The 27,183-nt window shown below is 44.0% G+C and overlaps 3 protein-coding genes across 4 annotated transcripts; all 3 read right to left on the bottom strand.

Moving 5' to 3' along the window:
• Positions 1-676: 676 nt before the first annotated feature.
• Positions 677-15,546, bottom strand: col6a1 (collagen, type VI, alpha 1). The gene is made up of 35 exons (XM_049747145.2): positions 15,276-15,546; positions 14,615-14,744; positions 14,344-14,544; positions 14,051-14,210; positions 13,354-13,467; positions 13,237-13,257; positions 13,142-13,162; positions 13,005-13,049; positions 12,879-12,932; positions 12,756-12,800; positions 12,560-12,586; positions 12,422-12,448; positions 12,229-12,273; positions 11,716-11,769; positions 11,135-11,197; positions 11,003-11,065; positions 10,881-10,934; positions 10,759-10,794; positions 10,619-10,681; positions 10,269-10,331; positions 8,873-8,935; positions 8,517-8,579; positions 8,340-8,390; positions 8,224-8,259; positions 8,030-8,092; positions 5,538-5,603; positions 4,521-4,556; positions 4,140-4,176; positions 4,003-4,011; positions 3,783-3,916; positions 3,358-3,464; positions 3,102-3,288; positions 2,845-3,016; positions 2,737-2,766; positions 677-2,554 (listed from the first exon to the last, which is right to left on the bottom strand). The coding sequence occupies exons 1-35, from the start codon at positions 15,358-15,360 to the stop codon at positions 1,950-1,952; spliced, it is 3,030 nt and encodes a 1,009-aa protein (XP_049603102.1). The 5' UTR covers positions 15,361-15,546; the 3' UTR covers positions 677-1,949.
• A 1,466-nt stretch (positions 15,547-17,012) lies between these two features.
• Positions 17,013-21,757, bottom strand: LOC137839594 (zinc finger protein 665-like). The gene is made up of 7 exons (XM_068648610.1): positions 21,456-21,757; positions 20,680-20,882; positions 20,270-20,362; positions 20,097-20,192; positions 19,743-19,853; positions 19,522-19,651; positions 17,013-19,441 (listed from the first exon to the last, which is right to left on the bottom strand). Exons 1-7 carry the CDS (start codon positions 21,457-21,459, stop codon positions 17,574-17,576), a joined length of 2,505 nt encoding a protein of 834 aa, XP_068504711.1. The 5' UTR covers positions 21,460-21,757; the 3' UTR covers positions 17,013-17,573.
• Positions 21,758-21,811: 54 nt separating this feature from the next.
• LOC125985498 (zinc finger protein ZFMSA12A) lies at positions 21,812-25,273 on the bottom strand. 2 transcript variants are annotated; one of them, XM_068648611.1, is made up of 7 exons: positions 25,131-25,273; positions 24,273-24,475; positions 24,057-24,131; positions 23,885-23,977; positions 23,692-23,802; positions 23,477-23,612; positions 21,812-23,402 (listed from the first exon to the last, which is right to left on the bottom strand). In XM_068648611.1, the coding sequence occupies exons 1-7, from the start codon at positions 25,132-25,134 to the stop codon at positions 22,036-22,038; spliced, it is 1,989 nt and encodes a 662-aa protein (XP_068504712.1). In that variant the 5' UTR covers positions 25,135-25,273; the 3' UTR covers positions 21,812-22,035. The 2 variants fall into 2 exon arrangements, with proteins under 2 accessions (XP_068504712.1, XP_068504713.1); XM_068648612.1 differs by having other exon boundaries at positions 24,273-24,472.
• Between the last annotated feature and the right edge of the window lie 1,910 nt (positions 25,274-27,183).

Here is a 27,183-nt window from a genome sequence, read left to right as displayed (position 1 = left end):
GCTGAATTACCTGATTCTACGCTGAGGATCTTTGCCATATCAACAACTAAAACCAGACTCATTAATAAACTTGCACACCCAAGCGCAGCCGCAGCGGTGATCAAAACAGTGGCTCCAAATCAAGTCTCGAAAGTAACTCACAGTGAGACGCTTCCACTGGAATTGTTCAGTAGGCCAAGAAAGAACATTTAATATGAAACATGTGTCAGACTTTTAGACTTACACATCAATACAAGCTTTTTATTGTGTGTATCCATGGAGTTGAAATTGATCGCCTTCAATTTATGATGTATTATATAAAGTCATTTCGTCACTAGCTAGTGACTGGTATTTTCCTACATTGCAAAAAAAACCCAAAAAAACATTTCTGGTTTAAACAGTCATCACACTTTTTGTCTTTGTGGTGCTATTTTGTCGCAACACAAATATAAAAACCAAACCACACTTTGAAGTCTTAATCCTTAACACACAAGCTTTGCTGACATCTTGAGTGCTCCAACTTGAACTTTGATTTTGAACTTGTTTGACTCCCTCGTAGAACATTTTCTTGTCTAAAAGATGATTTTCGGGGTTTTTGACTTTGGAGGTTTATCTCTCGAAATTCCCCTCCATCTAAAGGAATTGAAATGTTTTCCAAAAACGGATGCGAGCGTGAATAAATCACATTGAGCAGGCCCATGTTTGTGTAGCAACCTTTATTTTAGAAGCACTTTTGACATTCCTGATGTTGTTTATCCGCGGTGAATAATCTTCTTGACATAGGTAAAGGCTGGTACACAGACTAACTGTACAGTGACTCTGTGCCACCCGTTGGCAATAACATAAAAGGTGACCAAGTCACACTTCTCGGAGGGTGGCCTTTTTTTTGGTGTAGTTTCTTTTTCAGCCTTCAAGAATGACAGATGTTTTCCTAACTCACGAATGAAATACGAAGGTGTGTTTATGTATGTGTGTGTTTGACAGAGTCCTCTCAGACTGTACAGAAATGATACAGCAGGTTTGTGTCGTTCTGTCATTTGAACCGCTGGCAGAATTGTTTACGGAACAATTAGCCGAGGTTAGGAGTAGAAAGAAAGCACCTCGACACGTACATTTACATTTCGGACACGTTAAGGCATACATGTATACATACTGGTTTAGGCATGATGGCACATGTGGCGCCCAGCTGCTCTCATTAGTCACAGGTGAAGGAAGGGCTGATCGTTTTTTTTTCTTCCCGCATGATGTCACATCCTGTTTCCCGCTTTAGTTAATCCAATGCAGATTTCAGCTCGGGAATAGGTTTCAATTTGTGCCATTTTCAGTATTGAATGAATAGAAATAAGGAATCATGAGATTTTTAGAAATTTAATTGTTTTCAATTGACATCTGTGGCTGGTTCTCGTACGGTACCAGTCAAACGTTTGGACACATTCTCTCAGGTTTAGTCAACAACACGTATTCTCAAAGCATGAAGGTGAGCCGGAACTTGTGAAGAATTTTTGGGTGGCAAAGGCAAAAGCTGTGGTCCTTGAGTGACAAGCAGGAGTAACCTAAAACATATTTTGACTGACTTTGATCCAGAAAGGCAGACAAAATGTCAGCAAGTTTGGATGCTGCATGTTTAACTCGTTCACTGCCAGCCCAGTTCAAATGGATCTGGGGCTTCCATAGCCGTCAATGGCAGTGAATGAGTTAAATTATTTCCAATGGCCCAAAAACCAAAGTGCTTCGGATTAAGGCCTGACAGGCAACAAGTTTTTCAAATCCAAATTGAAGTCATCATTCCTGTTAATGATCCAACCTCATGCAGCCCTATGGTGGTCTACATTTGGGAGTCCAATGGAAAACAATCATAGTTGCTTGGTGACATTCTTTACAAAAAAAAAAAAAAACAGTGTATGGTAAATGAGATTGACTATTCATAATGGGACTAAAAATGGAAGAGCGCTGGTCCTGTTCTTCTGGGCTCAAGGCAGGGACACTCTTCGGGAGACGGTTTGGTAGAAGACTCCGCGAAGCAGGGAGGGGTAGTCTGCCACGCGGAAGAGGTGGCGCTGAGCGTAGTTGATGTCATCACGCTGTCCCCTGCTCACCAGCGTGCGCAGGTTGACCTCGTTGACTTGGCTGCCCACCGAAATGACAAAGAGCTCCAGACCGGCGTCGGCCAGCTCGCGAACCCGCTTCTCCAGCAAGGCCTGGGTGACGGCCTGAGACCTGCCGTCCGAGAACAGCACCACCTTCTTCTTGTATCCGCTGGCGTCGCCGCGGCTCGGGAGAGACTTAATGGCAAAGTCCATGGCCTCTAACACGTTGGTGCCGTCGTTTTGGAACGTCATCTCGTTGATGTGATGGGTCAGGAGGGTCATGTTTGTGGTCAGGCCTTGCTCCATGCGGGCGTTGCGGCTGTACTGGCCGAGAGCCACTCTCACGTTGACGCCCCTCTCCCTCTTAGCGTTCAGGAAGCGCTCAACCAAGCGCTGCACGAAGGTCTTGCTGGTGTCAAAGTTCTTCTGGCCCACGCTAGCTGAGCTGTCCATCATCAGCAGGATGTCGTGACTTTGAGAGAAGGCGACTGCAACGCGTGCCAAGTTAGTAGACAACCAAGGAAACGACAATAAGAGCGCTCGCTCCTCACCAATATAGTATTATCAATATCATACAAGCCATGCACTATGCAAAAATAAATAACAATAATCATTTTCAAGGTAATTACAAAACATTGTTAAATTGTTATAAAAAAACAAACATACTTACTTGGGCACTTGTAGTCTGGGCACTTCTTATCTGCACGTGAAAATGACACATCCTAGGTCAGTTGACAGAACCAAGAACAATAACAACACGTGCTTTTCAATTGAATACCTTGGCAGATTTTAGATGTGAGGTTCTGCAAGAAAGAGTCATCAAGAAGCTCGGCAAAGTTATCCAGGACGAAGGAGAAACCAGGTTTGGGATCACTCTCACACACCAGATCTCCAAGCTGTTCCTGGTTGGGCTGACGGCCTGAGTAGTCCTTCACCCCTAAGCCTCCCACCTTGAGGCCAAAAGATGGATACACTTCATTTTCAGCCGCATGAGCTCAGTCGCTCACCACGGGTGTACGCCAGTCTGCTTCTCACCCTGATGTTTTTACCGCAGAGGACGTTGAGAGGCATCTTATCCCTGAGAGTATCGGAGCGTCCGTCGGTGAGAATGAGAACCACGCGGTTCTCCTGCCTCATTAGCTTGATGGTGTTTTCCAGAGCATAATTTAAAGCTTCAGCAGTGTAAGTGGCCTCAGCCAACCAGTTGAGGTCTTTCACAGCCCTGCACACAAATACTACATTGGCCGACACGACTCAGGGCCTTGGCAATTGTGTTTGTATGCCAACTCACTGTTTAAACTCAGTGAGGGTGTTGACGTTGGTGCCCAGTTGGACCACTTCTTGGGCTTGAGCGCCACTGTACTGCACAACGCTCACTCTGGACTCATTACCTGCAAACTGGAGGGGGTGGGGGGGGACATGCTTATTTTATCAGGTTATTTGTTATGTCTACTGTTATGTTTTCTTCTGCCAGCATTTCTGTGTTCCCAACCCTTCCTGACTAATTACATCCAAACAGGAAGAGTGGAGTCTTTGGAGAGAAAAATGAGAGCCAATTCGAAAACCCCAAGACACAATCTCTGTTTTGTTCCCATGGTTTTATCCCTCAACATCTCTGATGAAGTATTTTTTTTCCCCCACAACAAAATAAACGGATTCATTCAGTATTTAGGGACACGGTGAATATGAAGTCAACACCACGGAGGAGGACATTACCTTGACCTGCTGGTCTTTAATCAATCTGTCCACGACCGTGATGATAAAGTCCTTGGCAAGAGCAAAGTTTGTAGCACCGATACTCTCGGAGCTGTCCACAATGAAGGCCAAGTCCAGGGCAGCACATTTACACTCTGATGACACCAAAAAAGACACACATTAAAACCATCAGGTAGCTAAGCGTTCAAGACAAATTGCTTTGGTTTCAGCAAGTACTTACCACAACAAGCTGCAGTGGATCCCCCCCAAAAAAACACACACACAAAGAAAGTTAAGCAAAGATAATTAGGCAATATATGGGGCTGCCTAGAAGTGTAAGCACAAGTGTGTGTCCAAAAAAGTTCCAGTATAACTCACAGCAGAGCTTCATGATGATATCCAGAATTTCACATTCCTGAGGAGAGGAGAGGAGCGGAGTGCATGTTATTGTATGGCAACACACTCCTCTAAATAACATTATATAACTTTTTCACAAGGCCATGGTGGCCTTTTCAAGTTACGTGGCAAAAGAAAAAAAAAAAAAACGCTGTTGATATTTTACTGAGAGAACTGTTAGGTGAAAGGCTGCAGGATTTGGTGTTCAGGAAATTGGATGTGTGGCTCGAGCATGAACATAGAGGATCAAATTCAAACTGTCTCAAAGGGGAATTAAGTCTACGTTGCCTGTGTTTGGCTAATATAAGCGTAGAGAAATCATCCCCCCCCCCCCCCCCCCCCTTTAGTTCTTTCAAGACTTACATCAGTTCCTGGTGGTCCAGGAGGCCCAAGAGGTCCCTAAAAGAAAGAAAATGAGTGAATGAAAAATCCAAATAGTCTATTATTCTTGTCTAACTGAAATCAAGGTTTTTGGAACCGTAACCCCCCCACACACTCTCAAGTGATGTTTCTTCAGAAAACCACCAAGATTCTACTGCAACTGCACTTTGGGGATCTGCTTCTGCAACATGCGAATCCTCCAATCGTTCATCACCACGACATTTCATTCCCTCGCTCGGCTGCAGAAACAAAACATCTGTTTTCTCTTAACAGACGATAAGTCGGTTTAAGAGCATTTTTTTCCGCCTCCTTTTGTTCAAAGTGTCTTGCTTGCATGTGTGCTCACAGGAACTCAGACAAAAGAGAGACAATGGGTCATGTGATACAGGGTCTGGGAGAGCCTGGTGTGCAAAGGAACAGGCTTCGGAGTTGATGCTTTTATTTGTGGAACATGCATCCAAACATATGCTTCTATTTAGACACATTTCTTTTTTTCCTAACCCTCGACATTGTCATGTTGGGTAAAGGCGGGGTTATTACACCATTTTTCCCATTTAAGATGATTCAAACTAGGTGGTTACTTTCTGTATGTCTTTGCATGCGGTTTTATGTTGTGTTGAGTGGTGAGAGGAAAGTCGGCAAAGAAAGAAGCGCAACGAACACCACCGAGACCGATTCCAATATTTGTGCTTGCCGTTGGCGTCCACTAGAACAATCCTAGCAGAATGGCATTTTTTGTATGGTCTACTGAGACAGACCCAAGCCACATGCAAAAATCAAACAGGCCCCCTGACAACAAAGTAGAAGCAGACTTAAATGTTTCCTGCTTGCCTGGCAATGTCGTAGGCGTTTCCTTTCCTGCCTGAGATTCAACCTCATTTTGCAAAAGCCCATTAAATACAATTAGCACTCGTCAGTACGGCACTGATCACAGAAGAATTAAAACCACAAACAAAATGAGTTACGCACATGCAAAAATTCAGACTCTGGCTTACTTACCGATCTTCCTTCAGGTCCTCTGTGACCTTTGGCCCCTTTTGGTCCAGTAGGTCCTGGTTGATTGTTCTGTAAAAAAGGAGAAAAAAATATTTTTACCCTGAATGAACCCTTAGTGGTATCAACATCCAACACACAGAGGCTGTTTTGTGTAGTACCAATGTTAACCACCATAAACACTAAAGAGTGTTTGGTTGTAAAGGGCTGTGTGGTGATGGTGATTGTGCTCACTTGTAACATCATTTTCCCAACAGATGCTATCATATCAGATCAGATCAGATCAGATCAGATCAGATCAGATCAGATCAGATCAGATCAGATCAGATCAGAACATTTTCAACAGGTGATGTAACGGTTTTCCCCTAAAGCCTCTAAATCATGGAGGTCAGTCAGGTCTTGTTGTCGGGGGCCGATCATGTGCCATAACAGTGCAGCTGCAGAGAACCATCGTCAGATGATGGCCAAGGATGAGGAAGTGTGGAGACTATGGTACTTAAATCAATTTAAGGAAAGGATGTTCCCACACATTCAACTTCAAAAGGGATTTGGGGGAAAGTTGGAAGATTCTGTCTCACTTGCGCCAATTCACAGTGACAGAAATGCAACCATTGGAGGAATAGATAACAAAAGTACACAGATATCGCTACGTGCCCACATTCATTCAGATGATAAATACTCATTTGCAGCCCGTGACATCAGACAAAAAAAAGAGACACAGCTTTGGCTAAGGGCAAGTCTGACACAGTGGAGTCACAAATGATCACCCTAAATCAGCTCTGCTTTCTTCTAAACTGCAAGATAATATTTGGACAACCAGCACTGCAGTTTAAATCCACATCGACTGCTCTAAAACATTTCCAGGGCCAGCGGACTCATGAAGCAGACAAAGGGGAATGCAAACCATATGACTTTTAAGATGCTTAGACCCAATGCTAATCTCACGAGGCACACCTGTATAAGCTAATGTCATACAATTGAAAAGAAAAAAAAAATATATGCATGCTTGTGCATGGACGTATCTCCCAAGGAATAGCTGATGCTTATTCATGCTACAGTTTGTGCATATGCATCGTCAAAAAATGTTCAATCAAATTTTCCCCCCAAAAAACTATTGAAAATTTTTACTTCACAAAAAAATATAATTGAAATAACCAAGTCAACTATTTCTTATCTGAAAACATGTCTGACATAATAAGCACAAAGTTTCATTGCCCGTGACTTTAAAGCACTGCTGAACTGTATTTTCTGCTAGCCGGTACAGTCTGAAGCGGCGGCATATGGACGCAGCCAACAAGTAACTGATTCAGAATCAAATATTTGAGAAAAAAAAAATAAAACATCCGGTGGCTATGGTGTCTAATGGAATGTAATACATAATACATTATTGAGTGAGGCACAAAGCACTTATTGTAATTATAAAAAGATGACAAGTTTCAAATTTGGTTGCACAAAAATTCCGCTTGCTGTCTCCAGCTAACAGCACCTTGACATCTTTTCTCTTAACAGTCTTCTGCTCGATTAAATAGATACCTCAAATGTCCAGAAATCCACTTGTATATATATATTTTACGAGCCAAGTCAAAAAGGCTGCTTCATTCTGCCTTCCTGTATTTATGCTGAGATTAGATAACCAGGCTCCAGATTGCAGTCAATTATTTGGGGGTATAATTATGTTTACTAAACAACTAAATGACAGAGAGCAAAGCTTGCATGAATACCAACTTTTTATAAATCCCAAATGCAATAAATGCTTTGCGTTCCAACTGCCAACTTTTTTTTTTTTTTTAAAGAGGAAAACCTCCTGTTTTGTGTGTGTGTGTTTTTTTTTTAATGTATGTTTGGGAGAGCCATGTAATGAAATCCACAACTGTATATACTATGAGCTAATGCAATGTAATGAAAAGCAGATGAATTCTGACACTTGGATCTGATCTTGCTTTGCGTCGTCATGACAAACCCCAAGAAAAAGATGAATCCCAAACGTTCCAAGATTGACCTATCTTAAGGACAACACGCCTGAGAAATGTTTATGTCATAACACACCAAGCTTGCAATTGCCGTAATTTCATGGTAAACATGAACAATTTGACTTGGAGTTTAACGTGTTAAGACTGCCATCTTATATGGAAGTGCAAAGACTAATGCAGTCGCTTCATCCTCCACACTCATTTCCTGGTATCCTTGACGATGACATATACACAGCTGCATCAGCTCAAAGTTCCCTTTCCCCAATGTCTCGCACGCACACACGCACACACACATAGGCGGTCCACACAGACACACAGCAACTATTCAGATCTACATTAGAAATTATTTCCAGCTGTAATCCAGAAGGAGAGTGTGCAAACAAGATGGAAGGAACACTGGAACATGCTGCAGTCTAATGCAGACGAGAACATTAAAGACAGGAATTGGGGAAAAAAAAACATTGTTTGACTCGCAGCAGGGAACTGAAGGGAAAATAATGAGGAGGAAATCAGACAAGGCAGACTTACATCAGGGCCAGGGTCACCAGGCTCTCCATCATCGCCTTTGGGTCCAGGGGTTCCCTTGCCGCCCTGAAGGCCACCACAAAACCGAGTTAAACGTCAGGCTACACAACTAGAAATCAACTGCATCATTCACAATTTGACTTGATGAAAATATTATGAAAGTTAACTCATGTTGGAAAGTGTTTGGAGAAACTTACAGGTACACCAGCATCTCCGCGAGGGCCAGGATAACCCTGTGGAAAAAAAAAAAAAACAAATTCAATGTTTATTTATGTACTGTATGTCACAAATGATTTTGAACCATAATACACACCTGGAAGCCTGGGCAACCTGCAGTACCATTTCCTGGCACACCGTCCTCACCCTGACAATGGCGAGAAGAACATAGTTACACAATCTCTCTGCCTCCTCACTCACACACATACACAAATGTTGTGGGAAGGCTCCTGATGGATGGCAGACATGTGCATCCTCATTCTTCTCCACTCACCCTGGGTCCCATGGGGCCTCTGTCTCCAGCAGAGCCTTTGATTCCTCTGGGTCCTTTGGGTCCCTAGGAGAAATGAGGAAATCTTGAGGAAACATATGAAACATGACGCCACGTGCTTTTTGAAAACATTCACATGTTCTCGTAATGGTTCCGTGTGTGTGCGTGTGTGCGATAGCATCGGTGAAAAAGATGCGAGCACGCTGACTTTTGCTCACAAGCTGCTCATCTTATTTGGGGAGGACAGCGCAGGACAAAAGTAAGACAATACCGTACAAGATCCCCTCAAGTGATTAGTGTACAAATAAATAGTGTGCTAATTGTGTATATGTAGTATATTTTTGTAGAGTGAAACCCACCTCTGGTCCAGGAGGGCCTTCATCTCCTCTGTATCCGGCGGAACCATCTCTGCCAGGCTCACCCTGCAGAACATCAACACGAGATTAAAGCGATGTAGATGTAGCAAGCAAAAAAAAGCAAATATTCTTCAAAAGACAAATTCAATATCATGACGCCATACAGACTGACCCACGAGTTATTTTCAGTTGCATGTTTGTAAAGAATTGAAGTAAGCTTTTTCTTCTTTTGGCAAAGCTTAACATGGCTGAGATGCTTCTCATATACTACAGTGGTGTAATTGATGGTCATGTTGTGCCATGACCATCAGAGGGAAATATCAAGTTGACTACTTTTGGAGTGAGGTCAACAACAGCTGGGCTCAGCTGCTTCATAAGCATTTGCTCGACATTGTAAATAATGCTGTGATATGATTTTTTTGTTGTTTTTTTTGGCATAGAAAATCCAAATGTGACTGCAGGCGATGATTTATTTAGCCTGTGAGGACTTGGCTGAAGGTCCAAATACAAACCACTAAATACAGTGGACATATGAACAGCGTTATTGCCTAAATTAACTTTTGGGTAGCCGTCCGTCAGTGTCGCATCCAAAAATTAAATTCTATGAAAAATGCAGTTAAGTGATGACATCCATTCCATTTCGGTTCGAGAGTGGCGAGCCACTACGGAACATGTGCTAGTTGAATGCTCTTTTACTTCAAGTCTATAACCACTGTTATGTAATCATTAAAAATGTACTGAAATTGTTATCACTTCGGCAATTGATCTTTTTTTACTCAGAATTGTTCTTTACTTTTGTGATGGGAATACATAGAATGTTCGTCAATGTTACTACAACAAACTCATCGGGTTATTTCAACAGTATCAGTATTAATGATTCCTAATTCCAAAAGTATTGTTGCATCCCATGCTATTCCCTAAAATAGCAGCATACAAGGGTGGCCCAGCATCTCAGCTGTCTCCACTTTGAACAGTGGCTCTTTACGCTCCCGTCAGGAAAAAATAGGAGCACAACGGATTCATTGAAAGCTCTGACATCATCAAAGCCACCGCAAGTAATCCATGTAAATCATTATTTTTGATACACTGCCTGGAGCCTTATTAAGAGCCATACTGAGGCTTTGGCTGCGTGAGATGGAGAGAACTGAGTCAGAAGGGAAAGAATGAGCCGAGAAGTTCCTGGGAGGGGTTGAACGCTCAAACTGGGAGGGGAAGAACGTACGCACGAGTGGGCAGCGCTCTGGGGCTTGCAGCCAGGTTCAACACAATTCAAATGTGAAAAGCGGCTGTTTTATGGAGTTGCTGCATGAAACAACAAGCTAGAAACAGCGTGCCACTGTATTTCCCCGTGTGTGTGTGTGTGTGTTTGTGTGTATGAACGATTGTGTGGAAGTCTCACAGGGTCTCCGTTGGGGCCAGTTGAGCCCTCTCGTCCTTGATCTCCACGGGGTCCTGGCTCCCCCTGGCAAGGAAAAGAACAAATGTGAACAAGAATGAAGTCTGGTTGCTCAATGGCTGCAGCTGAAGACCAGATCACAATTAGATCATAGCATCAAGATGAGTTATTAGGTCACTTCCTGCCCTGGCTGCGCCAAAGCCCCAACTGTTGGGCCTGAGAAACAGTTGTTGTTTTTTTTAATGCATATTTGTCCACAACTTGCAGCTGTGTATTCTGGCCTATGAGCATACTATAGTCTGTTTGATACACATCATTTCCTAACCATCATCATCGTCATCACCACCACTTACTGCCTCTCCTCTTGGTCCTCTGTTGCCACGGGAACCCTGCTCCCCCTTTTCTCCAAGTGCTCCCTACAAGAGATGACCAACCATGAAGACTTATTGGCCACGCCATTCACATCACAATAGTCAGAATCAACATCATTTACTATCTCGCCACGAGGTCCATCTGGTCCTGGTGCACCCTGAAACACAGAGGAAATGATATGAACATGACCATTTGGGTGCCAAATTTGGATATTTCCATTGTTGACTGGGTGAGCGAACTTACATCATCACCACGCTCGCCTTTGTCCCCGTTAGCTCCACGGGGTCCGCGATCACCCTGTCGTAGCACATGTCAGAACTTTACATCTCTGGGATTTTGTGGGGTATCTCTATATGTTAGTCTACCTGAGGTCCTAGAGGCCCATAGTTTCCAGGTCTTCCTGGTTCACCATCTCTTCCATCATCTCCCTGGAATAAGCACCACGTGACTTACTACACCAGGTTTAGTTGAAAACACAATACCGTCGGACATCATACTTTTTCTCCTTTTGGCCCGTAAGGACCGGGATCTCCCTTTGGCCCAGGATCACCCTGAAGACCCTGTAAGAGAAGAACAACCACAGCTCAAACCATAAGCAGCCAAGCGTGTATGTATGCAAACGCGTGTACAGTATTTGTGTGTAATATGTCGACGTGGCTTCATTTAAACAAGTTGACAGCAAGAATGTAAACCTAGCAATGATTAAAGAGCTAACGGCCCACCAGCTTCTCCGCCTGATCTTGGTCAAAGTCGCTCAAGCAGCAACATTGCAAAATATACAACTGAAGCTCATGACAAATTTGTAAACAACATGCCTTAGCCATGAGCAGATAAAAGTGGTTTGCATATTGTAAAGTTAGCATGGATTATCGGGACACAGAAAAATACATACTGTGTATGTGAGGGCATTTGCAGAGCAGTCAGTGCCAAATAGAAGATGAGATATTTTCCCTCTTAAGTGATTTTTAATGTTAGCAACGCATAAAAGGTCGCACGTGGGTCGAGCGAGACTAAAGCGGACCATTTTTAAATATGACGCTCAAGCGGGGGACACTACTGATTGAAATCTTCAACTCACATCTGCTCCAGGAGATCCTTTACAGCCAGCAAGACCAGGGAAACCAGCTTCACCCTAAAAGGGAAAAAACAAAAGAATTTCATGACTTGACCACATCACAAAGACAGATCATTCTGGTTACATTTATTTAATGCGTCAAATTATTTCTTTATGGTGGATACAGTCAAACCTCGGTTTACGAACGTCCCGGTTCTCGAAAAAATCGGAATTCGAACGAAAAATTCCACCAATTCACTTCTCGAACCGCCTTATGGAACGGACTGTGGTCGAAAACCGAGGTTTGACTGTACTTCAAAATTATTAATATGCTTTTTTTTCTTTATTAAAAATTGTATGGTCCAGATTGGATGTTAGTTAAAAATACAAAATTCAGCTGCGTAATTTCTGTACATTATTTTTACAAAAGTAGTCTTTAGTAACTAATCTATATTATATATATCTCTCTTTCCCCATACACAGAATCTATATAACATTTATATCTCTGGACAATCCAACATTATTTTTGTCACCCACCTTGCGTCCATCAACTCCATCGTTTCCCCTTAGGCCTTTTTCTCCCTGTTGAAGAGGCACACACACACACACACACACACACACACACACAAATGAAGTGAAGCAAATGACAGAATAATCAAATACAAAAGATGTTCGCAGAGAATGAATAAAGGCCAAAGTGTGGAAAGTCGGCCATCAAAATCCAACTCACCTTGTAGCCTTTGTGTCCTCTTTCTCCCTGTAAAGAACATTAGTCAGTTGTGTCCAATTTTTGCAAAGTTCTGCTTGTAGCACATATATATATATACTTCAAACAGCAATATTTCATATTTGGATGACTCGATGGTACCTTCTCGCCTCTGCCACCTCGGTCTCCCTGCAAAAAGAAGAAAAGCACACATTGTAATGCATTCTAATGGATGTTATAAATTTTGAATTCATTTAATAAGAAGACCATCCTAATTATTGCTGGCATTAATTAAAGTGCAATGAATTACAATCAATTCCAGAAATGGAGGTCAGTAATGTCGTTGCCGTTGTTTTACCTTCATTCCACTGTATCCAACAGGACCAGGATCTCCAACGCTGCCCTGTAACAGAGTGGCAACAATGATGAGGATTTTGATCATTATTCAAGGCAGAGGAGATGAATGTCAAAAGTCACCTACCATTGCGCCAATATCTCCTTTCTCTCCTGGCATTCCCGGTCTACCGGTTTCTCCCTGCGGAAAGGCAAGTGATTCAGAAGCGGCTCCTTAGTTGTTATATTGATCAAGCTGCTTCTGTGGTCATACCATGCCACCGGCATCTCCATCTGGTCCTTTGGGGCCCCCTGGAGCCTGTGGCAAAGCAAAATGATAGGTAGTGCTCATTAATAAGAAAACAGCAAATATGATAGCAGTTCTTACAAAGTGTCACGTTGAGCACTTACATTGCAGTCGAATGAGCAGCACTGGGGAAACAAATAGAAATCGGATTTAGAGCGTTTTTTTTTAAACTCAATACAAAGCCGATGATCATACATACCACATCTTTGGTCTCGTTTGTCTGAAAAAAGAAAAGACAAAATGTAAATGACGTTTAAACACTACATTTTGAGATGACAGAAAGGAGACAAGAATAAAGAGCCAAGGCAATACGTACAATCATATCGATGATGGTCCTGATAGTTCCCAACTTGGTGGCTCTGGAGTCATCTGCAGCGGTGAAATTCTGCCTGTAGTTCTGGTCAGTGGCGATGATGGATAGTCTCGTATCCTAATAAGACAAAAGCAAAGCGGAAATGAAAAACACCCATCTCAATGTAGTTTTTTTCTACTTAGGCATTGTTAGGCGTAAATGTGGCTTATACAGAGCTTTAGTTACAAAAGTTATGATTGATTGATTGATTGATTGATTGATTGATTGATTGAGATTCTACAACAGCACACACAAAATACACATAGACGTGAAATACAATCGCTACGATTGGGTTTCCACTTTCTATATGTTGATGTCACTTTTGGCAAGATGGCTGCTCATCCATACAAGCATTCTTCATGTTTCAATAAGAGACACAACTTTTCTAGATTTTCTGAGACAGAAGCTGCCATCGTTTTTCTCTAGCACATTTTTTCTTAAAAAAACAACAATAGTAACAATTGTAATAACGACAATATACATGTTGATATGTCATAAATTATAAATGAATTATGGGGTAGTATTTTCAGCAACAGGTGGATTTACGTCTTTAAATTAAAATTTAGTGTTCAATGACCTAAAAGAGGAAGCATTGACAATGAATTGATGTGAATCGGATGGTTCACATTCTAGAATGAAAATCAATGTGTATATGTACTACCTCCTGATCAGGTGAGATGGCGACAGCGAACACTTTGACCCCATGTAGCCGAGCCTCATTTGCAGCCTCCTGGACGCCTCCACAAGGCTCCTTGTAGCCGGTAATTGGATGGCCATCGGTCACCACCACAATGTATTTGTTCTCTTGGTAGTGGGAACCCCTGGAGAGTACCAAAAAAACAATAGGTGGGTGAGCTTTTTGGCAAATCACGGAGGACAGGGCTCCCATTCAAAATGAGCCAACGCTTAACCTCAATGCGCCTCGTTACTATGAATGTAATGAATTATGATTACGCCACGAGCAGCTCAGCAAGACCCCTCTTGATGGCGCAATCCGTGTAGGTCCCTTTGCCGATGTATCTGATGGTGTCGATATCGCTCTTCAGGGCCTGGCGATCAGTGCTCAAGTCACTCAGCTCGCGCACCAGGATGATGTCATCGCTGTAGTGCAACGCCCCCGCGTTCCACGTCAGGTAGCGGTCGCATCGATGGCGCCTACGGGGAGCAAAACGATATTGGTGAGATTGTACATCTCAAAAGACATATGCCAAGTTGAAGTTCTTACATGTCCTGGAGTTCATCTATGAAGCGCTTGGTGAATTCTTTGATCTGGTCAATGTAAAAGTTGGGAGGTTTCTGTCGGAGGGCCACGCTCTCAGATGTATCCAATACGAAGAAAAGGTCAACAGGACATTCTGCTCACACAACAAACAAATCGGTAATAGTTAATGACAGCGCCCTCAAAAAACACAAGCTGCATATAATGTGTCTATGCATTGCATGAAAAAGAGGCCTCCACCAATGGTTGTCCTGGGTTTCTTGCTAGCAACCTCCTGCAGGCCTGTCAGCATTAGCACAGAGGCTCAACACCTCCGACAAATGGACAAAATGGGAACAATTTCAGTTTTGACCAATGTCTGTGAGTGCACCTTATTCTTCATCATGCGCTCCAATTTGGCACCATGCACTGCAGGCCTTTATGTTCACAGGTTCAGTCAACTATGTTTAGAATGGGAGCTTCTATCCTAATCTTATTTGACCTTGACATTTAATTGGTGAGGGTTCTCCAAAGAAACCGTGCACATCGGGATTATCCTTTGCAGGAATGTCACGTCGGCACGTACGTCATATTTCAACATGAAGAAACAACTTTAACTGCGATGTCATCCCTTCAACAATTAAGAACTACAGCATTTCTTCAAACAAATCAAGATTTGGAGACTTACCAGTGAACTTGGGTCTTTGGATCCGCGTTTGCGCTTGAGCCAGGAGGACGCATAGCAGCACAAGGAGCCCTCTCAAAGACTCCATGGCTGAACTGCTAAAACTGAAATAAAAGAAAATAAATCCCAGAAGAAAGAAGTTCAAATGCTGCCTGGAACCCCAAACCCCGGTCCTGTATGGCTAAATTCGGCAAAACCTTTTCTGTTCCACCGCCCCGCCTCAGTTAGTCCAGGCGAGAGCCAGAGCGCGCAAAGAAGGACAACGCACACGACAAGGGAGGAGGATGCGTGCACGCGCTGACCCCCCCCCCCCCTCCCCCCACCTCCGTTCACTAGAGCCACATTTGGGGAGAGCGCGCATCGGTTGACACTAAATCGCAGATATGGTTGTTTCCTTATAAGGACTCTAAAGAAAATTACGGACGTCAAAAAACAAACAAAAAACAGTACACACAAGACAAGACCTTTCAGAATATTTTGTACTGTTTTTTTTTAACGGCAAAAGCAAGTCTCCACTCGAATGTTTAAATTTTAGAACATGAATAAATGAAACCAGGATTAACATGCATATACAAATAAAATTCATTGTGGGAACAATTTGTACTGCAAACGACGACTTTGATGCAAACTTTGGGGCAGCTTTTCAATTGTGTAAAAAGATCCCCATCTGGTTCAACTTTCCAGACCTGATATGAACATTCAAAAGGAGGGGGGAATTTTTGGCTCGCTCAACAAGTGCAGCAGGAAGAAACACAGTGCCATCTAGCGCACTTTCTGGACACGACTTTGAGAAGGAGCGTTTCAAGGCGCCGTGGAAGAGCAGAAACCGTGGAAGAACCGGTTCACTTGGCTAGGTGATGAGTGGGGTGGATGGATGTTTCATGGTTGCTGTGGACATACGTGGGTGGTGGGACTGTCCTGGACTCAGTTTTTCCACTGAGCTCACTTTTCTTGGAGACACAGTTGCTCACAGAGAGCAGAGCAGATACGAGGCGCTGAGAGAGAAAAACGATGGGAAGGGGTAGGGACATCTGGTAATAATCTGTGTTTACGAGCCAGTCCTCAATAAATCAGATCACTTTTATGGCAGCATGCATAAAGTGTGATGCATGTGTTTCGGGATGTCTCCATACCGGATTTCTCGCAAACCTACCTACATTAAACTTTTGTTTAATAGAGAAATGAGAAGCTGGCGTTATTTTCAGTTACGTAAGTATTTGTGCTCCAATTTTCTTAAAAACGTCTTTAAAAGCATGAGGAGCGGAGAGTTTTAAGATCACACGATGAGTTCAATCATGTTATCATTACCCTAAGGAAACTAAGAACATGGGAAAGGAAACTCTCCAAAGGTTAAGATAAGAGCAAATCACACATAGGCCTACATTTGAAATTTCATGACGGCCGTTTCTGGTCAGAGTATTTGGCAGAGAAAAGGAGTTTCCACGAGACTCTGACGTTAAGTAGGAAATCTGAGTCAAAGGGCAAGGAAAAACCTGAGCAGAGAGGCTTGAACACAGAACCACTATTTTTTTTTTAGGAATAGGGTTTAAGTTAGAAAATGATGATGAAATAATTCTAAAGTAACAACCACTCCGTGGAATATTTGCATCAAACAAGTTAGATGGGCAAAAGGCAGCATTTGGTTGGCCCACTAAAAGAACAGCTGGAAGAACTTGATCACGGTGACGTGGATAAAATTCTAGTGCAGGTTTTATGTGAGTCAATGCACAAAAACCCCCAGATAGTTTACAGTTTATTCTGCTTGCAGATGTGCTACAAGGCGCCAGTTGGAACTGCAGGAAACTGCAGTCCAATCAAGATTCTGGGAGTAAATGATAGGAAATGGGGCCAGATGAAAATCCAAAATATAAACAACATTACTGACTCGTCTCCTCATATGTCTATCAGTAAACATCTCAAAACAAGCAAATCATTCGAGGATAAACATTGCAGCTTGTGCAAGCTGTGTTGAATGAAGCTACTGCCCCCTAGTGTAAGGAAATAAAGTCACATCAAAGTGTACCAGTGTCATCCGTTTCACAATCCATTTAATGTAAATTTCTCAAACTCAGAAAACCGTAACGGCGTGGAGAGACACTGTGGCTGATATTTACATTCTTATCTTTAGAGATAGTAACAGAGCCAAATTTCTAAACACTTCAAAATATAGACTTTGGGGTTGAGTTTCACGCAGAAATTCTAAACATGAACACGTTTGGCTGTAACGTAGGTGGGTGGGCTCATAACATGTGCAAATAATGACTTTACCGGAAGAACAGCTAACCTTGGCCTTACGTAGAGTTAGCTGATGGCGGAGTGACTTTTGAGGTGGCGCCTCAGGTGGTTGAGACAGGTGTAGGTCTTGGGACAGATCTGGCAGTGGAAAGGTCGCACCCCCGAGTGGTTGAGCATGTGCTGCTTGAGCACGCTCCCGTCAGAGAAGGCTTTGCCGCACTGGGAGCACACGTAAGGCCGCTCGCCGGTGTGGACGCGCATGTGCACCGTCACCTTGTGCGCCATGGTGAAGCCTTTGCCGCACACGGTGCATTTGAAGGGCCTCTCGCCAGTGTGGGTGAGCCTGTGGGTGCGCATGGCACCCATCTGGGAGAAAGCCTTGCCGCAATCGGGGCACACGTGAGGCTTCTCGCCGGTGTGAACGCGCGTGTGGCTCCTCAGGCCGCCGGCGGTGGAGAAGCACTGCGAGCAGTGCGTGCACTGGTAGGGCCGCTCGCCCGTATGCGTGCGCATGTGCTGCTTCAAGTCGTAGCGGTTTCGGAAGCCGCGGCCGCACACCGGGCAGCTCTCCGGCCTGTCGTCGTTATGCCGCAGCTCGTGATTGGACAAGCACTTTTCGGACAGGAAGCATTTGCCGCACTCCTGGCACTGGTACGGTTTCTCGTGGTCGACGCGTTGATGATACTTGAGCTCGCTGATCCCGGGGAAGGTCTCATCGCAGTATCGACACCTGAAGCGATGGTTGGGGCTGTAGGGGAGCTGGTGTTCCGTCATCTGATGGTTCCTCAGGAGGTGGGCCATCTTGAAGGTCTTGCCGCAGTGCGAGCATTCGTATTTGGTCAGCAGCTGCACGCACTGGTGGCGGACGCATTCGTGCATGGACCTAAACTGGCAGCCGCACTTGGTGCAAATGTGGGCGGCGTTCTTGCACTTCCTTTTTCTGTGGCCCGACAGGTGAGCCTCGGTGCGGAAGGCTTTGCCGCACTGGGAGCATTTGTACGGCTTGACGGCCGTGTGGAACCGTTGATGCTCCAGAAACTCAAAGCGATACTTGAAGCTCCTTCCGCACAGCGGGCAGTTGTGGGTGACTCGCCCTCGAGGGTAGGCCGACTTGACGGCCAGTTTCCGCGAGGGCAACGAGGGAATCCGATGAGCGCCGCCGCATTTCCTGCGCTTGTCTCCGCTCGGCAATTTGGAGGCCTCCATCTGGCTGCCCCCGTTGTGGCGTTGCTGATGTTTCACCAGACATTTGGAGGAGATGAAGCTCTTCCCGCATTGTTTGCATTGGTACGGCTTGTCGTGATCCACCTGCTGGTGATACTTGAGATCGCCGATGCCGGAAAAGCCTTCGCCGCAATGGCTGCACTTGAAAAGGCGGCTCGGAACGTGAGTGAGGAGGTGTTCCTTCAGGCTGCTTGACTTTTGGAAGGTCTTTCTGCAGTGCCCGCAATCGTAATTCCGTCCTCGTTTGGGGCAGTGGTGTCGGAATTTCTCCAGGGACGAGGGAAAGCTGTTCCCGCATTTGATGCACAGGTAGGCGGCATTTTTGCATTTGCGCAGCCTGTGTCCGGCCAGCAGAGTGGCTGTTCGGAAAGCCCTCCCGCACTCGGAGCAGTTGTAAGGCTGCAGGCCGCTGTGGACTCGCTGGTGCTCCACGAGCACCGAATGATGCTTGAAGCATTTACCGCAATCGGAACATTTGTGTGTGGATACCTGCGGTCTGTGACAAGGAGATGAGGACATGTCAGTTCTTTTCGGAGAATCCGGAAAGTCGGTCGACGTGGAAGGGTTTGTGGATAGTTCTTCGTCAAACATGACTATCTGAGGGACGTTGTGGTCATCGTCGCAAGCGCTCGGATGGGACGCGATGGCCACTTCCAAAGAGGGGGGCAGAGATAAGGATGGGATGAGAAGATCATCCGACTGAAAAGGAGCTGTGCGAGGGGGGAAACATTTGAAATGACCTCAACGAATATCTTGCGCAACATTTACTGACAATGTACAGAGACCGTACCAACAGTACTTTTCGCCAGTTTTCCATGACACTCTTTGCTTTGGAGGAGAAATTTGAGGTCTTCTCCAGTTGACACACACTGTATGTACTCCTCAAGGACAGAGGGGGCAGCACTAAGCCAAGACGCAGTCTAAAAAAAAAAAGACAACTTTTGTCAGCGACGAATCATGCCAATGTCATCGACCGTCCAAGGGGGCCGAGGTTCAAACACGCCTGCGCACCTGCTTGAAATCTGGGATTGGCAGCAGCTCCTCAAGTCTGGTGAAGAATTCACAAACTAGCGTCTCCAGAGCTGTGTCAAAGTCAGGGCCGTACTCCACTGGAAACACGTTCTGTCGGGGGAAAAGGAACGAAAGATTGTCACCATGTTGCTGCAAAATTAATGAAGCCAGATATTTCTATAAACTTGCATTCACTAAATATATGTATAACATAGTACAAGTATGGGGTTCAATCTTATTTTGCAATATTTGAAGTGGTGTATTTATTTATCATTGTGAGATGTAGGTCAATAGTTGCCCACTCGTCAAAAACTGTATGCAAAATGTATAGAAAGTGTAGGCAGGTGGCTGTACCTTAAGGAAATGTTCCCTGCCATCAGTATCTTCAATAAGACCTTGTACCAGCTTCATAAAATTGGCCTCCGGTGCTTCAATTACAGGATCATTTGTCTAGACAACACAACACAACAAAGAATGGCAGTAAGTGGCGACACACTCCACAACAACACGACACCAGCGTCACTCACCTCTTCGACACAAGATGACTGGATCCTGTTGAGGTGAGTTTCCACAGCTTTGAGATCGTCAGGATGCTCAGAACGTAACAATTCAAGAGTGGTCTGGTGGAAATGTAACACAAGTTAAGTTTCACACAGGCTGGCTATATTTACTATACGAGTCTATGAGGCCCCCGCATTTCATCATTATATGTATGTGTGTAAATAGCTTGAATTGATTTTGTATGCCTGATGTGTGCATTTATGCTGCAATTGCATAATGTCATCACTACCATATTAGGAAGAGACCCAATTCCAGTCTGAGGGTATCAAATACCATACAATTGTTAAATGGTATTTCGCAAAGTGGCTGTTTTCAGTCCGGGCCTCCCTCATCTATCACAAAAAGTGATCGATCGTACGGAGTAGTTTTCACTTACCCTGGCCCTGAGGCCCAGTGACAAGAGTCTCCCCTCTCTTTTACTCATGAGGTCAGGGACTGCATCTGTAACCATGGTTACAAACTCCTCCAGCTTCCCATAGTGTTTGATGTTCCTCTGGCGAACCACTTCCCACATCACCGCTGACATCAGCCTCAGTGGTGGGACCAGGAGGGCCAGTGATGACAGGGGAACATTGAATTCTTCAAACACACAATAGGAAGCTCAAATTGTAATGACACTTGGCCAAGGTGACGCTTTATGTACAAGGGATCTACTTTCACTGGAGACCATGGGTCTGGTCTGTTCGGCGTTTATCAGCATGGTGTCCCCTCACGTTAATTACTGGCCAATATAAAATTAGAAAGGAAGGCTCACGTCTCACGTATCCTGTGCTTCACACAAGCCTGGTATTAACCGTGCATTTTAGTGCCTCAAGCTTGTTCAAAGCGCCGTTTGTCCTGTGATATATTAGCCACATAGGTAGCAAAGCAGACAACCGCAGTATGCTACAATTTAACTAGCGTGACACTAAATATTCAAAAGTTAGTTGCACGTGTTGTACAAGTATTCGATTAAAAATCCCTTAAATTGGCGAACACTAAGCAATATGCTAGCTCCAAGCCCACCGTCACCAAGCTAACGCGCTGTTGGGCAAAACAAGTCTCGTTCCAGGGATTAGTCGAGGCCTGTAGAGCCAATGATACATGTTTGTTTTTGCAGCGAGAACAAGTCATAAGATGTCAATATTGTCGTGATCCTCGACCGATACATACCCATGACGCTCGATGTCAAATACTTCAGCTCCGAAGATTGGCAAGATTTCTACAAAGCCAATTTTTCATTGTGTTCCCAGTTAGCCTATAAGCTAACGATTTGTGGAGCAGGGGCGCCAACTTCTTCCTGAAACAGGCTCTTCATAGTGAAGTGCGTATGCTGCGTTCAAGGAATGTGGGAAGTCCGACATCCGACTAGGAAAAGTGCACGATATCGCCCCTCTCAACTGGGAGGTCCAAGTGGCGAAGAAAACACATGACCCAGACTTCAACGTGAGGGAGGTCATTGGACAATCTCGAACCCACAGACCGTGAATGGCCATCGAAGTTATGAGACAGGACAGACAAAAGTGGTATTTCAGGTTCGACAACTGTATTACAATAGATAAAATCAGATTTGTCAAGGTGGTTTTGGGGGGACAACTCAATAGAAAAGGCCGAGCTCCATGACAACAGGCAAAAGAAATACAAATTGACGTGACAGTACCTGTACCTCGCCCAAAGTCAACTGAGATGGACTCCATTACATTCGTGAGTCTTACAGGGAGAGCAGCACAAAAAAATAGACGCATGGGTAGGATCAAAGAGACGGTGGTTGGATCCCGTGAGATCTCAAATGCCTCTTCAGGTGATTGAGAACCTTGTAGGTTTTAGGACACAAGCTACAAGTGTAGGGTCGGACTCCCGTGTGGCTCATTGTATGAATTTTCAACTGGCCACCGCTGGAAAAGCCTTTTCCACATTCCGTGCAGACGTAAGGCCGCTCGCCAGTGTGAATGCGCATATGACATGTTAGTTTGGCGGCCATGGTAAAGCCTTTATCGCACACGTTGCATTTGTAGGGCCTTTCCCCGGTGTGGATGCGTCTGTGTATCTGCAGCTCGCCGGCCGACACGAAAGCTTTGCCGCACTCAGGGCACAGGTACGGTTTCTCTCCGGTATGGGTGCGGATGTGGACAGTCAGGTTTGCAGACATGTAGAAACGTTTCTCGCAGTACGGGCAGTGGTACGGCCTCTCGCCGGTGTGCACGCGCTTGTGACGGGTCAGTTCATGTTTGTTCCTGAAGGATTTGGCGCAAAATGGACAAAGGTGTATTTTTTGGGGATCGTGGCGTGCTTCGTGAGCTGCCAAAGATGCGGCAGAAGGAAGCATTTTGCCGCAAAAGGTGCACTGATTGGAGAGCCCCGCAGGATGAATCTTCTGGTGGAATTTCAGCTCACTCATACTAGAAAACTTCTCTCCACACTGCTTGCACGTGAAGATGCGTTTGCCGGTGTGAATCATCTCATGTTTGTCCAACTGGCACGTCGTCTTGAAGCTTTTCCCACAGTGAGAACAGTCAAACCGTGGTGGATTGTGAACACACTTGTGCTTAAACTTTTCCTGTACTGACTGAAAGCTGTTCCCACATTTGAGGCAAATATAGGCAGCTTTGGCGCAGCGCGAGCGCCTGTGACAAGACAGATCCGAGCTTCTCCGAAAGGCCTTTCCGCATTGAGTACACTTGTAAGGCAACTCTCCAGTGTGGATCCTCTGATGTTCCAGGAGTTCGTAGCGATAAATGTAGCACTTGTTACAGTGAGGGCATTTATGGGCAACTCTTTGCCGTTGAGGGCCAACTGTGGAGCTAGACATTGCAGGTTGGGGACTAGATGTGGAAGGAACTGATGCGGTGGATAAATGTTGGTCATCCAAAACAAGCTCAACTGTGATTTCTTCTTCCTTGCTATTGTTTAGAATTACAACCGTTTCTTCCTGAGAGCACATCTCGGGTTCCTGTTGGACTACATACGTCCAAGTCATTTCTTCAACATCGGTGCTACTCTGAGGAAAAGCCTCCTGAGCGTCATCATTCAAAGTTTCGCGGGCTGAGTTTGTCTCCTTCACCGAGATGGGCAGCGTTAGTGACGAGATGAGCTGCTGTTCCGAGGTAGACGTGTCTGTTTCTAAAGAGAAAATACAGCCAAATCCATCATGAATCTTTAACAAAAAAAGAAAAACTCAAAAAAGTCAGACTTACCATTGGCGTTCACCTTGGTTAATTTTTCTCTTTGGATTATGTTTCTGAGTAGGGTTGTGAAGTCTTCAGCTTCACAAGCGTACCGCTGGTACGCTTCCAGCAGGGCTGATGCGTCATCGCCGACCCACGTTGAGATCTGTTTAAAAATGATACCATGTAACATTAATACGCAGAGTTGAAAATATTATCTAGTGCAACACCCGTGATGATCATGCCTGTTTAAAATCCGGAACAAGCAGAAGCCCATCCAATCTGTTGAAGAAGTCGGACACCAACGTTTCCAGCGCTATGTCAAACTCTGGCCCGTAATTCACTGGGAACTCATTCTGTGAGATCACGATAGAGGTTACGTTTTGTGTCGCTGTTCTAGGTGTTAAAACTTTGACCCAAAAAAGTAGATGCACACACCTTGAGAAAGTGTTCTCTCCATTCATGGTCATCCATGAGTCTTACAACAAGTGTGGCTAAGTTGGTCTCAAAAGCATCATTTGGTGGATGAGCCTGCCACAATAAACATACGCTTCATTGAAGACCAGCGTGATACTCTGTGATGCTCATCAATGAAGAACTGACCACACACCTCCTCTGGACTGCCTGGCAGAATGCTCTCCAAGACACTTTTGACACAAGTGACGTCTTGCTCACAACTTAACATCTGCAAAGACATTTCAAATACAGCGCCTTGAAAATTTTTTCTCACCCCGTCATCATTTTCAAGTTGTACGTAATCCGCATTGATACTTTGTACACCGATAGGCATTCTCAAATAAACATTTGCGGTCATGACCATCGTTACCTTTAGTTTCAATCCCAGCATAATCAGCATCTTCTGTCTGCGAGTCAAGATATCAGGAATGGCTTCATTCACCATGGTGATGAACTCCACCACTTTCTCATAATGCTCTGTGCTTCGCAAGTGAACCACCTTCCACATGATGGCTGACATTACACGCAGAGGTGGGGCCAGGAGCCTTAGCAACGGCAAAGGCAGGGGACCTTCTGAAGGGCCAAAGAAGCATCGTCAACAAGCAGGCACAGACATAAAGACTGGTACAACTTCAATCAAATTAGGGATATTAAGTTGTGTAAAATTTCTAAACGGGAATGTGTCCTCTAAATTTGTTAAACACAGGCGCAGTGTATCTAAGATGTTGTAAGTCGCTGTTCTCCAAGGAGCTGGATAGGAAAAATTCACGAAAAGGTATGTTTAAAGCCACAGAATGTTCATAAAGAGGCCACTGAATTGAGTGTTCCAAAGTGACAGCAAGTTGCATAGTGATACAGAAAGACAGGACACTTGCATTTTTGGTCCATTCTAAAGTGGGAGAGCCAAATAGGCCTGAATAAATCGTCAGTGTGTTTTTCTGTCCATTGCAGTGATTCTCAACCCGGAAGTGTACTTTGAGAGATCATCAAGAGTTATGGGGCAGACTAAACAATTTCACTTAATTTGTCCCGCCTAAAAATGTACATTGGATTCCTTGGCTCAATGTTGGCCAACACTGACTGTTCTATTACGTTAACTTTACCCCGCTTTAATCGCCTTCATGTGTTTTCATTCTAGAAGTGACTGTCATGGAAGAGTTAGCAACGTGTACCAACAACATCAAAACAAAACGAAACGAAGCAAAAACAAGCGCCATGCTAACTTCACCCATTTGATTCCGGAGAAGGTACACAATGTGTCGGAATGTCTCTCTACTTGAAAAATGTCCCTGACAATCTCTTAATTAAGTCAAAGCCACGTCTCTTGCTTCTCGAATAGCAAAAAGTACGGGAAGAGACGTTCTTCTTTTCTTCCCCGTTATAAATAGCAGTATGCAAATGACGATTAGGTGGCAGTATCGCCGTCTATCGATATGGAGTGTGCATCGCCCGTGTAGACAAAAACATTAAAAATAACAACTACAATACAAAAATGATAATTGTAATAAATAAGCCGTCATATCTTACCAACTATAAAAATGGCTAGTTGTAATATCTTCTTTACAATAAAATCCACATTATTTTCCCTCTTCAGTGACACAGCCATCTCATTCCCCATTCCTCAAACAATATCATTAACATTACTGGGAAAAAAAAAAAACAGTACAAATAATACTTCCCCGTGGTGTTCTTAAATTTTCTATGATAAATCTTTCCATCAACAAATTAACATTGAATGCGTCATTTACATACTTACTCTGAACGTGTCAAACTAAATCTGTCGTAAATCTCCTGGTGGGGGCAGTCGACTCTCTCTTCACCAGTGCTGTACGGTGCGGCACAATTTGAACCAAATGGAGACTACTAAACAGCCTGAGCATATCACAGATTATCATATTATCTCACCATATTATTGCGATTTTAAAGTATATTTTATTTCGTGTGTTTGTAAAAAATAATATGACTAAAATAAAATTCAATTTTAACACGTTTGGTAAAGAAGGTGTGAAAGCTCTATAGAAATACAGATGTATTGTATTGTAATATTACACGTGTCCAAATTCATCACATTCTAAAGTGCAACCTAAAATTGTCAGATGTATGCTACAATAGATGACTTGACATCAATTCCATTGACAGTAGAGCACAGTGTCATAGCTGCATTTGGTCGCCCTGCTCCATCCGATCCATGACACACAGTGAATGCAGATGATCTGTGAGGTATTAAATTGCGTCCATATCCATGCTAATGTAATTTCTAATTAAACATAGAGCTTTTTTAATCTCGTCCACATGTCTAAATGGATACAAATCTCGTCATTGGCAGAGTCACATTCATTCACGTTCAAATATTCTGGCACTTCACACACAAATGAAAGCAATCTGGAAGATGAATTGCACAAACCTCTGTGTCTATATAGTAGTGTACTGAATGTGGGCCTCATATATCCTCAATGTGAGTGCAGGAGACAAGGAACAGAGAGAAAGAGAGAGAGGGGGAGAGGGAGCTTGTGCCTGTCCTGTGAGTGCGTAATTAAAAAAAGTGTATTTTTTTCACACACACATGCACGCGCCCACACACACACACACACATGCACACACACAGATTATCCCTCCATCCCAGCTGCTCGGAGTTGGATTTGACTACCCCAACAACCAGAGAGAGGAAATCTGTTTGGGGCTAAATCCAAATTGGCACCCTTGTTGACTCCCCTCAACTCAAAAATGTGGGAGCACAATTCAAATTTATGACCATAACACAAAATAGAACACTTACTTTTGTGATGCGTCCTACTGACTTCTTGAAGAAGTAATCATATGCTGAAGACAGAAAATAAACATATATATATAGAAATCTAGAGCAAGAAAACGCGCATTCAAATAATCACAAGGCCATGTCAAGCAAATCATTTTCGTATGCGCTCATATTTTGTAATTTTAGTGGATATTGAAGCATTTAATCTTTTCAAAGATTCAAATAAATCAATAACTGTTGCAGGTAATTTCAGCAACCGTATTGAGGGGTTACTGTATTTGTTGAGATATTCTAAACAAATTCAAGCTTTAAAGGGCAACACCGCCACAAGGACAAAAATCCGAGCTGGTTCAGAGGCTTGCGCACATCTGTCTTGTTTTTCCCCGCTAAGAGAGAGATTTGTCAGCTTTGTAATGAGGTCAAATAAGCTAACTGGTTTCTCATGTGAAATTACGCCCGCCCTCCAAAAAAGCAAATGTAGACTAAGGAAATGTCTAAAAATCCAAAAAGCGAATGAAGAAAAACA

This window comes from Syngnathus scovelli, chromosome 17, assembly GCF_024217435.2.
Source record: "Syngnathus scovelli strain Florida chromosome 17, RoL_Ssco_1.2, whole genome shotgun sequence".
In the NCBI taxonomy this organism is placed as follows: Eukaryota; Metazoa; Chordata; class Actinopteri; order Syngnathiformes; family Syngnathidae; genus Syngnathus; species Syngnathus scovelli.
Note: the sequence above shows the minus strand (reverse complement) of the source record. Positions and strands in the feature narration are given on the sequence as shown.